At 32.4% G+C, this 17,878-nt stretch overlaps 1 protein-coding gene across 1 annotated transcript in view; it reads left to right on the forward strand.

The window, feature by feature from the left end:
• Positions 1-1,726: 1,726 nt before the first annotated feature.
• Positions 1,727-17,878, forward strand: part of LOC142318954 (propionyl-CoA carboxylase alpha chain, mitochondrial-like) — a 77,445-nt gene continuing 61,293 nt past the window's right edge. Inside the window, exon 1 of the mRNA XM_075355645.1 lies at positions 1,727-1,954. Coding sequence (XP_075211760.1) covers positions 1,883-1,954 — 72 coding nt within the window. The 5' untranslated portion in view covers positions 1,727-1,882. The remainder of the gene's footprint in view (positions 1,955-17,878) is intronic.

Here is a 17,878-nt window from a genome sequence, read left to right on the forward strand (position 1 = left end):
AATGAAGCTAGGGCAATTTTCCTCAGAGTACTTAAAAGAGGCAATGGAAACCTTACACATAGTTTTTCCAATCCCTTGAGTTCTAGAATAAAGAATAATTTTTAAGAATAAATGTTGTTAATACGAAGAGTTCATCAAAGTAATGTTAAAGAGCAAATTACTTATTTCTGTGGGAAATAACAAAGAAAACCTTTTTCCAGTGTTTATTTTACGGCTATTCATGCAATTAATCTTATTGCTATTATAAAGGTAACTATAAACAACCTGAATTTATCGATTAAAATGATGAGATTCTGTCTTAAATCGACCTGTTATCGGGCTTTCTCTGTTTGTGCTGTTGTGAAGGCCAGATGTGTTTTCTGATTTTAAAGTTCAATGCATGACACTTCTAAAGACGAGCATTCTGTTGTTGGAGTTTAATTAACAATATATTCTCTGATGATTCAAGGGTTTATTAAGTCATAGGTATACTCATTAAAAAATAATATGGTCGAAGCCACCTGCAATCTCTAATCAAGAAAACTGCCTAAATATCTGGAAATCTCAGAATATCAAATAGTCTACATGAAAAAAAATGCTCGGCATTGTCTACATAAAGATCCATAAGAAATGATGGATATATTAAAATTTTTTGCGTCGCTTACTAGAACTTTTCCTTACATTACAGAATAGTGGTGGAGCTAATTAAGATGCCTTGTTTTAATAATGTTTATGGTGCCAGATATTAAAAGGTTAGGAAACCCTTTGAATAATTTATTTATTTTTTTTTTTTTTGTAAAATTTTGTTTAAATTAATTATTGTTAGAGTGTTGAAATCTGGGCAATTATTAAAGTAGTCTGATAATTAAACATCCGGGAATCTGTGACAAGAATTGTAAAAACAATTTTTCATTATTAGCCTACAAAAAATTAACTATTGAGGTAGTTTTCAAAATGTAGATCGTTGGATTACTTTTAATTTTATCCAGAGTCGTGTAATTGCGTACTGCACAAACATTTTTGTTCTTAATTAGGTACCAGTCAGTCAGGGCTACTTTCATTGCTATTCAGATTGTACGACTTATCAATTCCAACACGCATTTTGCGACCGAAAGACTTCATTCACTTTATTGTAGATCATTTATGATTTTCTTAATAATTTTCATATATTTATATTTTTATTAATATTTTCCAAAAAATATATCAGTTATTAATTTTTAAAAGTACATAAAGACTTTTTTAAAGTACTTGTGATGTACTTTAATAATGAAACTTTAAATCGGCAGAAGTTGTAGTAAATAAGACCACAAATACTTATCAACAGTATAAAAATAATCACAAACTACCATCATACACGTTCTCTCAATCAAAAGACGCACACACACACATATATATATATATATATATATATATATATATTGGTAATATATATATATTATTATTTATTGCTTCCCCAATATATATTGGGGAAGCAATAAAAACGTGAATGATTTTAAATTAGACAATTTGTAACCGGTTCCAGCATCTTTCATTTATTATTGCAAAAACGCTACAATTCTTACCGTGACACTCAATAATCTTCCTATAAATAATCATGGGGAACACCGAAAATATCGCGTGTATAAAGCAGGCGATATTTCACTCTTAAAAAATTTGATAAATAACACTTGTTTTTGTTTTGGTAAAAGGGAGAAAATAAGGAATGTAGTGGGGGAAATACGTTTGTAGAAGGGACTTGTTGCATTTACCTGCAGTCTAGATAGATATTCCGTGAGTTGTTAGAGAGTTGAGTGTAACATCAGAAAAATTTAATTCATAACTTCGGGTTTAGAACACGTTATGAAAGGATTCTTGCTAAATAGAGAATCAGTTTATTGGATTTAAAATTTGAATTAGTTTTATTATGGTGCTCGTAACTTTTCGATTTGTTCAGTTTATAGATCAAATACAATACATCAGAAGGAAACTATTTTACGTAAATATTTTATTTTTTCTTTATTATTATAATATACTATTAGATTAGTTACATAAGCTGATTAGTTAATGCTAAAAGTTAAATAATTTAATTCAGATCTTATTGCTGTGTAATTTATTTCATTAATAAAATAGTTTACGATTTACGTTACGACATACGCAGGACTAATTTTTAAGATTATTCAAATTCTGGAGACAATTTAATTATATACTTGAGTTAATGATCTTAATTTTCATGCAGAGATATGTTAGTTGTATTCACTATAGATTTTTCATTTATGGGGACAAAAAAGAGTGCATTTTTTTATCGCCATCAAAATTGCAGGAGATCTTTTTTCAACATTGGCCAGACAAAAAATTGTTACAGCGAAAAAATTATAACTTTTCTTTTTGTAATCGATTCTTCAGTTTATTGTTCCTCTTCCAAATTATTATTATATTATTTTACTCACGAAGGGTAGCTATCGTCGTTTAAACAAGACAGTCGTTTGTTGTTCTTGCTATGTCAAACAAAATAAAAAAAATCGTTCATGTAATTTCTAAACTGAAAACATATTAAATCTACATTAGTGTAGTCAACATTTGGATGGTTGTACATTCAAGTTTGCTATCAGAGGAAAAATACTTAAGAGCAATAATGCCTAATCAGATTTGTGGAGTAATTATTGTAAGACATTTGATTTATGAATTAGGTTTTATGCTAATTAATTTTTTTAAAGTTGAAAGATAAACAAATGAAAACGTAAGTAAGGTGCGGTGTTAAGATCAGAAAAAATTAATTTATTACCGTAACAAATTTAATTAATTTTCAACTAAGGAAAGTTAAATGAATGAGGATAAGTGAAATTTTATTCTTTGGTTACCTTTTTGCCTCGCACTGCGTTAAGCCTGTTAAAAAATTCTCAGTGTAAGAAACATAGAAGGACCCATATTCAAATCTCAGTTAGGCCTTGTAATTTTATAATCTGTTCCATAAACCCACGCACAAGTTTCCAGTTTCGGTCTTGTGATGTGTAGAATAGGTTATGAAAGTCCCGGAAGATCTTTGTTGATACACTGTGTATGTGTAAGTACACAACATATAAGTGCACAACATATATATATATATATACTTATACATACACAGTGTATCAACAAAGATGTTCCGGGACTTTTATAACCTATTCTACGCGTGAAAATAATGGAAAAAGTTCATATAAACATATATCCTAAAATGTTTCTTTTGCGAGTTGCGGCTAGTTAAAGATTTCGCTCGGATTTCAGCTACCCCTATGAAATGAGGTCGTACTGAAATTTTTAGGACGTTACTTAAGGGGCAGAATAAATGATTTCTTATGGTTTTTCACCTGAAAAATCGAAAAAATAGTTTCCAAAACCGTATCTGCAGTAGGGTTTGAGGAATATGGGGTAAAAACCAATTAATCTGAAAAAACGTGTTATTTTATGTTTCAATTGTAATAAATTTGTTAAATGCATAATAAATGCGTAAAACCTTTTAACAAAACTTGTAGAAAATTTAATTCTGAACAAATTGGGTAAGATAAGTTGAATAAAACAAAGAAAAGTTAGAAAAATTTGAATTTTATTAGAACAGTACACTAGATCAAAATGCATTATACGTAGTAGTTTATAATAAATGTTAAAAAATGAGCCCCCCATTTTCAGCACATTTTTTGGCACGTTTCTGTTATGATTTTAGTTTTATAGGGCTGTCTTTAAGTTTCTCAGCCGTATCCATAATACGGATAATTAATTCTTCATGAGCGTGTATTTTTGTTTTGTACACAATATTTCTCATCCATTCCCAGACGCAAAATCTAAAGGTGTTATACAGCGATCTTTGTGGACCTGTAAGACCGACCTATTTCTCAGGCAAATGATGATTTAAGCGAGTGGAAACGGCAGTACACTCACTTTTGAAACACTGTTTCAAAAAGTTAGTTGTTGATCGGCTGATATTGCCGATCTTAATAAAAAAGTAGTAAAAAATGATCAGATGTTGTTTCCAACCTGTGGAGGATTAGTTATTTCATTATGTTACATTTTTTTTTTACAATTCAGTTGTTTTATTTTTTATTAAGTTAAATTTCAGTATTCTGTATTTAAATTTTTTGTTAGTAATTTACATGAATCTTTTCAGAATTAAATTTTCTAAATTTCTAAATGAAAAAAATACTACTTAATTAACCATTTAAAAAGGTTTTCTAACGTTAAACTCAAAAACATGTTAATGTTTTCTTCCCCAATTTTTGTGTTTTTCGTCAGATATCTTTAAAACTAATAGAGGTCCAGTTCTGGGACCTATTTTTTAAAAATATTTTCAGGACAAAAACCATAAGAAACAACTAAATTCGCTCCTTAATTTACGTTCCCAGAATTTTAGGAAATTTTCATTTCTCTGGGGCAACCGAAATATATATATATAGTTGAGTGTTTTCCTACTCAAAAGCATCCTCCTTGAGATAACTATCGCTTTTCACGAAGAAAGGAGTATAGTCTAGGGTTCAGACGTTCAGGATTCAAAGGAGTCTAGGTAAAATATAAATCCTGTTTCAAGTGATGTAGCCAACCGATATAATAGCAAATCATTGCTATATGTTGTACATAATTATAATTTGTATTAAGATTTAAATTATTTTAGTAAATTCGTATCGATTTAAATTTTATATCGATATAATTCGCGAGTCATTGACTTGCTAAGTTCAGACGTTTTTGAAATAACTTGGACAGATAAGAATACCAAAAAAATTGAGCATGGTGCTGCAGAACTTCTCTTTCATTTGCAGAGAATTTGAATTTTATCTCTTTCTCAAATTTTTTGGTTAAAAATTATTACTAGCCTTAAATTTTTTATTTTATGTTTGTTTCCTTGTTTAATTATTACCTATTTTTAACTAAACCGAAGTAAAAAGGCTTTACTGTGATTAATTGAACCAGTAATCTATACATATATATATATAAATGAATGTTTGTCTGTTTGTATGTCTCTTATGCTTTCCTAAATCGTTCATCCGATAGCGATGAAACTTTGGGGGAATGGTTGGACGCATACCAGGTAAGGTTTCTGAATTAGTTTGGACCCGCTAGGTGGCGCTGGCGTCGAGATATTTCGAAAAATTGTGTTTATGGTCCGACTTGTCTCATATTCAGAATTCATGTTACTTACATGGAAAGAATTATCTCTGCAAAAAATGAACCCGCTAGATGGCGTTGGGGTTGAGATATCCAGAAAAATTATATTTATGGACCGATTTGGTTCATATTCAGAATATGAATATTAGTTACGTGAAAATAAATATTTTTGCAAAAACTATACCCGCTAGGTGGGGCCGGTGTCGAGATATTTACGAAACAAACAAATATACAAACAGACTTTTTTATTCTATATATATATATATATATATATATATAAAAGGCATGTTCGTATGTGTGTTCGCTAAAGACCAAAAAACTAATGGACCGATTTACGCGCGGGCAAAAGGGAAAACGGGAAAGGGTAAAAAGGAAACTGGGAGAGGGACGAGGGAGAAGGGTGATAGGGAGAAGTTGGAAAGGGAAAAGGGGAAGGAGAATAAGTGAAAGGTAAAATTTCAGAAGTTCAGTTTTTTAATGTTTTTATCAAATTTTCAGTGTGTTCATTTAAACTCTCTCTCTCCCAGTCTGTCATTCTCTCTCTCTCTCTCTCTCTCTCTCTATATATATATATATATATATATATATATATATATATATATATATATATATATATATATATATATATATAGTAATAGCGAAGCATTGCCGGGTCTGCTAGTAAATTATAAAAATCAGTATAAATTCAAAGCAGGCAATCTGTTTTTAAAAATAAGCTGACGACACAGTTGTAGGACTTTCACGAAACGCGTCTTAGCGGCGTTTCGTGAAAATCCTACAGCTGTGGGTAGTTTCTGAAGCACAGCTTGCACGTACAGCTTAATTTAAAATATTTATAATTTTATTAAATATAATATTTTTTCGTTTATTTAATTTGACGATTCTAGCTAAAGCGTGCGCGCATATCGTATTTAATTCACGCACGGGTGCGGCGGTACTAGCGGTAACGGTCGACACTAACTAAACTAATGTAATTTCACAACTTGCATGGAACAAATTTCGCTTGTACGGTCGGCAGAGTGGTGTAGGCACGAGGCTTAACACACCAGATATTGAGTCAATCGGGCGATCGAGTTCGAGACCCAGCCAGACCGAGTTACTTTTTTACACTTTAAATATTATTAATTTATTTAATTCTACCACTCACCTGTGACGTCACAACATAGCAGTAATTTAGGACATTTTGGGGTGGGAGTGCGATTTTGTAAAAAATGCTTTTTTTTGCAAATATTGTTGTTTTTTAATTGTTAACAAATGTACCTAAGAAAAATAATACTTTAATTAGGCGAAATCTGGAGGTACTGAGGGTGACCTTGCTTTACAGCCTCACCCCGTGAAAATTTAATGGCGTCAATGCCCCAAATATATAGAAGTAGTCTGACCAAGTGTAGTCAAAATGGGTCCAGCAGTTCTGGAGATATAAAGTGATTTAGAGGCCAACACCGAACACATCACTCACAAAGATTAACGTCCAGAAAAATTCCATCTGGTTTTTTGGTCGTTTGGGTTCCTTAGGTGTCAAAACGTTATGATTCGGTGATAACTGCACATGCCCAAATTGGACCGATTACAAGAGATACAACGCTATCTAGAAGGGGAAGTAACAAAAAGCTAGAAATAAATTTAATGACAATATTTTAGGCGAGTCGAAAACAAGATTAATTTTTAAAATGTTTTAAAATTTCCCATCTTTGTAATAATATTTGCTTTTAAAAAAATGTTAGATTGATAAAACGAAATTTGTAAAAAAATAATTTAAAAAAGTTTCAAATCGAAGTTGATGATGAGTTCAAAATTATTTTGAAACTACCCTTTTTAAGGGTTGAAAGTTTTGTTATCTAGTAACGCCTTATTTAGAAAAAAAGATTATGAAAAATTTCAACCGGGTATGATTAGTTTGTTGAGTTTTTTGAGTGAATAATCGGTAGTTTTTATAGGTTAATTTTTGAGAATGGAGTAATCACGCTGAAAAAAATTGTAATCGTTTCTTCTTTATCTTCCTACTTAAAGAATGAGCAGTTATAAAAACCGATGTTGGGATCGACCATAACCTTTCATCCGAAAGATCCTGAGTTTGAATCCCAATCAGGTTAATCCATATTCCCGCTTATTTGGTGAATTAATTATATTAAAATTCATTAGAATGAAATGTTAGAAAACTTTATAAAAATTAAAATTTTGCTAGTAGTGAAGTAAGAGATTTATGAATTTTCTTTCAGTGGAGTATTAAGTAAAATTTTCTTAAAAATCCATAGACATACCAACCCTTCAATATCTGCTCACTTATTTATCCGATTTAAGAAAACTGATGTGGACACCTTGTACGCCTGTTAAATAACTTATACTCATTTTTTTCTGCACTTCATTTAAACTTATTTCATTTGAAAGTGAGATACCATCGTCCAATTCTTTAATAAAGTGAACAGTTACACAATTGGATTGTGGTGGACATCACTTTGCATTACATTTTTCTGTGGCGTCCGTATCAGCATTTTATATTAGTTTATATACGAGGCGTGTGAGAAAAGTAATGAGACTGACTTTTTAATTACCAAAGTTTTTATTTTTTTCAAACAACAATATTATCCCCTTCGAAGTAGTTCCCTTGAACAGCTATACACCGGTGGAGTCGTTGTTCCCACTCCTGGTAGCAGCGCTGGAAGGCTTTAACTGGTAGGGCTTTTAACTGTCGGTCACAGTCTTTTGAATGTTCTCCAGAGTTCCAAAATGACGTCCTTTTAAGACACGTTTCAATTTCGGGAAAAGGAAAAAGTCACAAATCAGGTGAATAGGGGGGTTGCGGAACCGTAGGAATGCGTTTTGAGGTCAAAAATTCCCTGATGGAAATGGCCGTGTGACACGGAACATTGTCATGATGCAACCAGATGTCTGCAATGTCTGGTCTCACGCGAATCACTCTTTTCCTGAGCCTTTCAAGGTCACCTTTGTAAAACACTTGGTTGACAGTTTGTCCTGGACGAACAAATTCATTATGCACCCGTACTGTCAAAAAAGCAAATCAGCATGGTTTTGATCTTTGATTTGCTCATTCGACATTTTTTCGGTCGAGGAGATGATGGAGTGTGCCACTCTTCGCTTTGCCGCTTTGTTTCAGGATCGTACTCAAATATCCAGGATTCATCACCTGTGATCACACGATTGAAGAATTCCTGGTCATTGTCAGTCCTCTCAAGAAGATCAACGCACACATTTCTTCGATTGTCCTTCTGTTCTGTTGTGAGTGTAAATAAAGTGTACTCTTGAACAGTTTCAGTTCGACCATTCCTGAGATGTGTGGTTAATTGAAACCCAACCACCAAGGAACACCGGCATCCACGATCTAGTATTCAAATCCGTGTAAAAGTAAATGCCTTTACTAGGACTTGAACGCTGGAACTCTCGACTTTCAAATCATCTGATTTGGGAAGACGCGTTCACCACTAGACCAACCCGGTGGGTTTATAAATATAATCTAACCAAACTTAACTTACGCTTAATAACTTCGACAAATTAACAATTATGTTTTAATTATTTAAATAATAAATCAGTAATTATTGCAATTATTTATTATTTAAATAATCAAAACATTACTACTGGTCGAGGTTAGCGATCGAAGCGAGCGTAGGTTAAGTTTGGTTGATTATATTTATGATTTATATCTATAATTATAAAAAATAATGCTTATATTTTTGTAAAATATGTTAATATGGAGAATGTTTAAAATGAATGGAATAAAAGAGCATGTTGGCGTGTTACCGGGTTATTTCTCCAACCTGGTTATTGTTAATATCAATATTTCCTGCTATTTTGAAACATGCATATTCCCACCTAATTCTTATTGGATATTAAAAATACATCGATTTTTGGCCCGTTGTTTAAAGAATTAAGTGGTTTTTTTAGGAGGGGGGAATTCAGAAAAAGATCCCAAATTATAATTATTATTTTAGGCTGTGAAATTCCCCCAAAAAATACCTTTTTATGTTATAAGTTAGAGAAGTGCTTTTTCCTGGATGGATTACATTAAATTAAATTAGAATCATCATTCTCGTTACGTTTTGGTTTGTTGCACGGTTTCCTGAGATAAAGTTTACGTTGGCAGTTGACGTCATTTTTCGTAGCGAGCGTTATCAATTAACTATGTAACTACGTTTACGGCTGTCGGTAATTACTAAATTGTGTTTTTTTCAAGTTATCTCTCCGTTCCATTTAAAAAACTAAAGCAAATAATATTTCCTTCAATGACTTCGATTTTTCTGTGGCTTGTTATTTCGATTTGTGTACGCGTATAATCTACCGTTTGTATTGGATTACACTTTAAACCTTCTTCCCTTTTGTAAAATCTTTTTAATTTATAATCTGAGAATGCATTTTAGAAAAATATTTCAAGCTCTAAAAATAAAAGCAAACTGTTAATGTTTACCGATTTCTTTTAAACATCAAAAATGTATTTTTTCCTATCTTTTGGGAACATTTTTTTTTTTTTTTGTTATTTACACGCTTTGGATAAATTGTAATAAAATATTTCAGGTAGATAAGAATTAAAACAAAATTTGAAAAATTTTTGTCCAAAATATATTTTTATAATTTTGACTGTTCTCTTTCAGATTATAAAATAGATCTAAAAAAAAATCTGGTTGATCAGCTTAAATAAATGATTAAACATGATTTTGAGGGGAGTTAAACATAAAGATGTTTTTTAAATATATATATTGGTTTGCTTGGCATTTCTCCCGTCACCACCCCATTCAGTTGCCCTAAAGCATAAGACCGAATGTCTGTACCACAAACGGCTACTGAAGCTCGAATAGTTTAGTATCCTAACATAGCTCCTAGAGCTTACCTAACAGCGTGAGCGGACTAAGCGTGGTGTCATACACCATCGACTTACGTGTCCCAACCGCTCACTTGTCACATATTTGCTAAAATGGGTAGGCGCACCCCGTCAAATACTAAAAATATATATGACATCCATAATAACATTTATTTCGTCTAGGCAGCAGTCGGTGAATGCCAGCAAGTACCTGTCCACCATTTTATAGTGCTCGGAGCCGTAATAATTGGCTGGTGGTCAGCTATACTCAGGGTTAGCTTCCCAAGGCAATACGGTAAGAATCTTTCCCTTAAGCAAACTACGGATACCGGTTGAACAAAGCAACCGCATGTAGGAACTCTCACACGGTCCGACAATGCGGCTCTCACCACATTGACTCGCCGTTTGTGAGTGGCCAATTTTCCCCTTGACCTCTAAATTCCAGAGTCGCCCGGTCTCTGGCCTCCCCAAGAGCAGGACAGTCAAACATCAGGTGTTCATTTGATTGGACTTCCCCGCAGACGCACAGTTCATCAGCTGCAAGGCGGAACAGAAACAGATGTTGGTTCAAATTAACGTGGTTGGTGAGCATCCGGGCACCCGTTGCCTTTAAAAACGAGCTCGAGGTTTACCATCCCCTCAAATCTTATATAAAGTTATACAAGGATTTTCCCTTAGTCGTGGTGTCCCATTCCAGTCCAAAACCAACCATATATATATATATTCCAAAACCAACGTAACCACAAACACAGTAACAGAAAACCAAAAAAAAAGTAATGCAAATAGTCGACTTTCACGGGATCCCGCATCATCGGTCGGTACGTAATTCTATGAATATATACCGATATATATATATCACACATACACACACACACACACACACACACATACATATATATATATATATATATATATATATATATATATATATATATATACACACACACAGAGAGAAAGAGAGAAATTAGATATTTTTCATGTAAGTTTTACTGTTTTTTACATGAGTGTTTTTAGGAGCTCTGCATTCTTAGAATCTGGAACTGGGCTAAGATTTTTGGCTGTTGCAGTGCAAATATAAAAATAAACTTTTTCGCGTTTTCTCTTTACAAAATTCGATTGATTTTATTAATGAAAAAGAGAAGTAGTAAAAAATATTTTTAACTGACCGATTTCTTCTGATAATTGCCTTTTTATGTGTTTTTAAGTCCTATTTATTGATACTAAAAATAATTTAAATGACTAAAATAATTAAAATTCGTGACAAAAACTGTTAGAAATAAAAATGTTTGAACGATAGAACATTGCGTAATTAAAATAAAAATATTTATCTCGGTTTCACTAAATGATTAAAATTGAACTTTTACACCATCGGTTTTCGTTGTTTAAATACATTAATACGTTTACAAAAATACTTGTATTTGTGAAGATAACAAATAATTATTCTTAACAGAAGAATATTAATAGGTTATTTATATATCAGAGTCGTACACTGTTTTCATGATAGTGATATCTGTTAAGGTCATTTACTTTAAAATAATAAGAAGATAAATGATAAATCGTAACTGGAAACAATAAAATTTTGTTTAAAAAAGGTCTTACGTAATACTATACAAAATATTTTATAGTTTACTAGCAGACCCAGCAATGCTTCGTTACTGCTAGATTTGAGTATATCGATTAAATGAACGCAATTGAAAGTTTGATAAAAACATTAAAAAATTGAACATTACGGAACTTCACAAAATTTAATTTTTCACTTTATAAAAGTCAAAATGTATATAAATCCAATTATCAAAACAGCACTACCTATCGGATTTAATTCAAACCACTACCTAAATACAGCAGTCTTTGGAAAATAACTTTTGAAAAGAGATGTGGTTGCAAAATCTTCACAATTAATACTGAACATTAAGAAATTTACAAAACATTACAGAACTTCAGAAAATTTAACCTTACATTTATAAAAGTCAAAATGTAAATAAATCCATTTGTGAAAACAGCACTACCTATCAGATTTAATTCAAACTACTCTCTAAATACAGTATTCGGTTCAAAATACCCCTATCTTTCTTTCTACTGATCAAATCGAGGATTTCAATAGCTTTAAACCTTACTCGGACGACGCGGACCATTTTGCAAAATACCGTACGTAAATCGGTCCAGTAGTTTTTTAGTCTATAGCGGACACACGTACGAACACTGCCTTTTATATATATAAAAGAAGAAAGTGTATATTTGTTTGCTCGTTTCGTAAATATCTCGACCAGCGCCACCTAATGGGTATAGTTTTTGCAAAATATTTTCTTTTCATGTAACTAATATAAATTCTAAATATGAGTCAAATCGGTCCATAAATACAATTTTTCTAAATATCTCGACTCCAGTGCCACCTAGCGGGTCCATTTTTTGCAAAAATATTTCTTTTCACGTAACTAATGTATAATATTAGTTACTATATATAATATATAGTTTACTGTATATAATATTCTGAATATGAACCAAATCAGACCATAAATGCAATTTTTCCAAATATCTCAACCCTAGTGCCATCTAGCGAGTCTATTTTTTGCAGAGATATTTCCTTCCATGTAACACATATGAGCCAAATCGGACCATAAATACAATTTTTCGAAATATCTCGATCCCAGCGCCACCTAGCAGGTCCAAACTAATTCAGAAACCTTCGCGGGCGTGCGCACAACTCACCAAAGTTTCATCGCAATCGGATGAATGGTATAGACACGAATACGGGACAAACAAAAGTTCAGTTATATATATACTAGCTCTACCAGCCACGCTTCGCTGTGGCACGTTGTGCTTGCATGGATGAGAAATGAGAAACAAAACAAAGCATACGTTTCATAGAAATTTAATTTTGCAATACTTGTGGATATACAATATTTTTTGTTTTTCCACTGTCTGCGTAGATATAAAGGCTATCTGGTTTGCCGACTCGGGAACACGCAACATACAGTTGCCCATGTGAGAAGCAATCCGCATCTAAATCTAAACCACACAATTCTAAAGATTGACCTTGAGTTTTATTGATTGTGATTGCAAATGCCAATCGAATTGGGAATTGCAATCTTGTAAATTAAAATGGTGTATCGGTCGGGATTATGGGTATTCGAGGAATGAGAACATCTTCACCTTTCAAAGGCCCCGTTAAAATCGTTGCCTCCACTACGTTATTCATCAATTTCTTAACTGCAAGTCGCGTGCCGTTGCAGAGTTTTGGCTGATTAATATTCCGCAACAGGATAATTGCCATTTTTTGATCGAACCGTTGCTAGAATCAATCTAATGAGGAATGTTTTCCCAGTTCCTCCTGGCGCATCCAAGAAGAAGGTCCCCCAACTCCGTCATTTATCATTTGCATTATGCGATCATAAATGTCTTTCTGTTCACGCGTTAATTTGGGAATGTTTGATTCGACATATGACTGAAGATCACCAATGCTGTAACTCTGTTCACGGCGTAAATCCACATCAAATGAAGCAATCGCAGCTCGGGTGGGTGCTGGCATTCCCAATTGACTAAGAACTTTATTTGCAATAGCTAAGCACTTATAAATATGTTCAATATTTATCAATGCTTCGTTGTAAATGCCTTCTGTTAATTCCACGGTCATATTGGTATTTTCTAGGCGTACTCTATGCAAAATATCCTCAGCCATATGCGATCGATTGCTTTCCCATAACTCTGAGGGAGATGAAGGGAAGCAAGCGATCAATATAATTGCGAATAATGCGCGAATTTGGTTTGGATGTGCAGTGTTGCACGCGTCATTAATACATATATCCCACTGTTGGTCGTTTTCTAATAAATTCAGAGATTGGTGAAAGGCGCAGCTCAATCACGACACGATCACAAAGTACCTCGATTAAAGTGAATATTTAATTCAGATTGTATAATAATCTGAATCAGATGCAAGTGGATACGTTTTTATATTTTTTGTTAATAAACAATGTAATTGGGAACAGGTATTGTTTCACATGTGACTGCGGTTGTCGTTAGCTAGTATGGCGAGTGTTCCCCTCGCTTCCGGCAGATGGCGCGGTCACTGGTACACAGCTGACCGTTAAAAAAACTGTTTTCTCGCGGTCGCGGGTATGTGACTGATGCGAAAAATAGATAAAAACAATCTTTGATGCGGTTATATATCGTGCTAAAATTTGAGCCCAATTGGTGCAGAACATTTTGAGTTTTTGAAGGGTACACAAACGAACTTAACATTTTTATATATAAAGATTTGTGGGCTGCGAAAAAAAGCCAGTAAGTTGTGCGAAAAAACACATCATTTTAAATGCTACAAAAGCAGAGTAATGCTTACAAATTACAGAATAATCAAACGGCGTTGATTTCAGATGTTAATAAACTGCTAACGTAAGTAGAAGTTGTGCTGCTTGAGTGTACAACGTGATTCTCGAGTATGAATCTACTAATGAATTACGGTCTCCAAAGAAAACAAAACCCCGCAGGTCAATTGAGAAAAAGATGAGATTTTGATAAAAACGCGATTCGTAAAAAAATTACAAGAATGAATTATTTAGAAATAGTTTAGCGGTGCATTATGTCCTTTGGAAGAGAATTCGGTTATTGTCGTCGACAACGCTTCTTATCATTAAACGAAAAGTATTCCAGCCGTGTTATAGAAAAACAATGATATCAAAATGTGGCTTAGTTCAAAAGGAATAATTTTTGAAGAGGTTTAAGTTAATGTTCAATCACTGCAAAGGGTTTCGCGTATTAAAAGTAATTATAGTCCGTATGAAATTGGTTTGACACACAACGCCATATTGGTAAGTCGTGTTTTTATTCGGCTCCTAACGAATATGTTTGCCGGCCTCCGTGGCGCGAGTGGTAACGTCTCGGACTTTAATCCGGTGGTTCCGAGTTGGAATCCCGGTCAGGCATGGCATTTTCATACGCTATAAATCATTCATATCATCATCTGAAGCAATGCATAACGGTGGTTTCGGAGGTTAGAAAAAACAAAAATAAAACGAATACTTAGTTGTGTGGTTTCAGTGTTACTATTTGTCAATTTTGTTCTTTGCTTTTATATAGAAAAAAAATATATGACCAAAAAACGATTGTTTGGTCATATATATGTAAAAAAATAACCTTACAAAGAATTTTTTGGTCATTATGTAGGGATATTATTTCTGTGTATTTGGTTATTTCGACTTTTTTTGTTTGCATAGTCTTAAGTCTATCTGGGCTATAAGAAAGTTGGGTGTTTTAATTTATTTACTGTAAGTCATTCTTCTTGGTGACTTTTCTTTTTGTTTGGTGTTTTTTGTTTTTTTTAAAGTAAAATACAGATGTTTTAGCTGTTAAATATAAGTCAAAGAAATTTGTTACTTAATCAGTTGTGACTTTGTTTACATTGGCAACGGCCATACGGGCTCTTTGTGATTGGTCGTTGTGTTTGACAGCGGCCACCTTGCATTGATCTGATTGGTTTTCCTTTGTTTACATTTCCATTTGATTTATTAGCCTCTTATTTATTAAAAAACTGTACAAATTAAAAATAGATGAAAACAATCTTTGATGCGGGTTATATATCGTGCTAAATTTTTTTTTATCGTGTTATTTTTAAATAAATACAGATGTTTTAGCTGTTAAATATAATTCAAAGAAATTTAGTCGTTGTGTTTGACAGCGGCCATCTTGCATTGATCTGATTGGTTTTCCTCTGTTTACATTTCCAAATTAAAAATGTACAAATTAAAAATAGATAGATAGATTTATTAAAAATAGATGAAAACAATCTTTGATGCGGGTTATATATCGTGCTAAAATTTGAGCTTAATCGGTGCAGAACATTTTGAGTTTTTGAAGCCGTACACAAACGAACTTAACATTTATATATATATATATATAAAAAAAAATTAGAATAAAAATAGATTAAAAATTATAATTACTTTAGGTGTTTTTAACCGCAATTACTTTATGTTCGAATGAATGAAATGGCCGGCTGCTATCTGGTGATTACGCGGGTGGACTTTGAGCTTCACAGAAGCCTATTTACTAATTTTAAGAGAAATTTTATCTTTTAATTTTCAGTTCAAATAATAAGAATAGTGGAGAAAAAATGACGTAAGTAGAGCAGAGATGTAACATTACAGACACGATAGCCTGTAATGTATTTTTTTCACTAAGACATGATTTGGAAAATAAAACTGGTAAAATTTATGTGTAAAAATAAAATCCCAAGACTCGTTTTAACTTATGAACTAATTATTATATTATCATTACTATTATTATTATGATAATCTCCTTGGAGGAGGGATAGCGTCTCGCCCTTTCATCCGAAGGTACCAGGTTATATCAGTGGGTCCTAAAGTATCCTTTTTCGTTATACCTTATTTAATTATTATTTCGTATTAATAAATTAGATTAAAATAAAATGTATTTATATTTATTACGGGTGTTTGGGATATAGTAGTCTCATACTGAAAGAATAGATCCTTTCGAAGTAGGAATGTTGTTAATTTTAACTTTTTATGTTGAAAAGTTATTTAAGGGTTGTCATCCTTCATGAACACTCTGTATATTTAATAAGCTAATAAATAGAAAAAATTATATTATAAATTGAATTACCAAATTATATTTTTTGGAATGTAAGATTTATAAATCGTGACAGGAATTCACCAGTTCATTCCCAGTGGAAGGAAGGTTACAAGCCTGTAGTTAATTAAAAAAGCTGACAACACAGTTGTACGGCTTTCTCGTCACGCGGCTTTTTTCTGATGTACGGTTTATACTCACAGCTCAGTTTAAAATATTTATAATTTTATTTAAATAGAACATTTTTTCGTTTATTTAATTCAATGATTCTAACTAAAGCGCGCGCGCATATCGTATTTCATTCGCGCGGGTATGGCGGTACTAGCGACCACTTTAAATAATTTTTTACACTTTAAATATTATCTATTTATTTAATTTTACGGGTCACCTGTGACGTCACAACATAGCAGATGACTACAGGAGATGTAAGTCAGTGCTACACTAGCGCTCTGCGGTGAGAGGGGGTACTAATGACGCACTATATCCACAACCACTAGTTTATTTACAACGTTTTTTGGGGTAGAGGCGCGATTTTGCAAAACCGTTTTTAGGAAATATTATTATTTTTTATTTGTTAACAAATATTACTAAGCAAAATAAATCCTTAATTTGGCAAAATCTCGATATACTAAGGGTGACCTTGTTCTACAGCCTCACCCGCTTAAAATTTTAAGTTGAAAATTTAATGGCATCAAATCCCCCCATATATAAAAGTAATCTAACCAAGTTTGGTCAAAATCGGTCGAGTAGTTCTAGAGATATAAAGTGTGAAACACCGAACCCTCACGCGTACATATGAACATCTGGAAAATTTCCATCCGTTTTTTTGTGTTCTTTAGATGTGAAAACGTCAAGATCCGCTGAAAACCGCATATGACCAATTGGACCGATTACAATACTTTCCCTTCTACAGCTATAGCTCTGCTATGGCGCTACCTAGACGGGAAAGTAAAAATGTTAAAATTAAGTATGATAATGTTAAAATATAAGTACTCTTAAGCTAAAGCATACAATGTCCTGCATAAAAAAAAATATATATATATATATATATATATATATAAAAAGCCATAATCATTCATAATATATAAAATAAAAGATTATTTATTATAAATAAATAAAAAATCTGATGTGGACACCACATGACTTCCTTGTACGCCTTTAATACATATACACATTTTTTTTTTAAATGAAAAGTACATCAAATTCTATTTCATTAATAACTTATGGTTTTTTTTTATTGTTATTATTGAATTATTATTTATCGTGAATTTTTTTTACAATCAGAGGTTAACAATTATTAATAAATCAATACATTCAAATTAAAAAAAAGGAGATGAAGTCGGGTTCGAACCGATATGCCTTCCCCTTATAAGATTCAAACATTTAATTAATTAAAATTTCATTTGG

This window comes from Lycorma delicatula, chromosome 2 (genome assembly GCF_047948215.1).
Source record: "Lycorma delicatula isolate Av1 chromosome 2, ASM4794821v1, whole genome shotgun sequence".
NCBI lineage: Eukaryota > Metazoa > Arthropoda > Insecta > Hemiptera > Fulgoridae > Lycorma > Lycorma delicatula.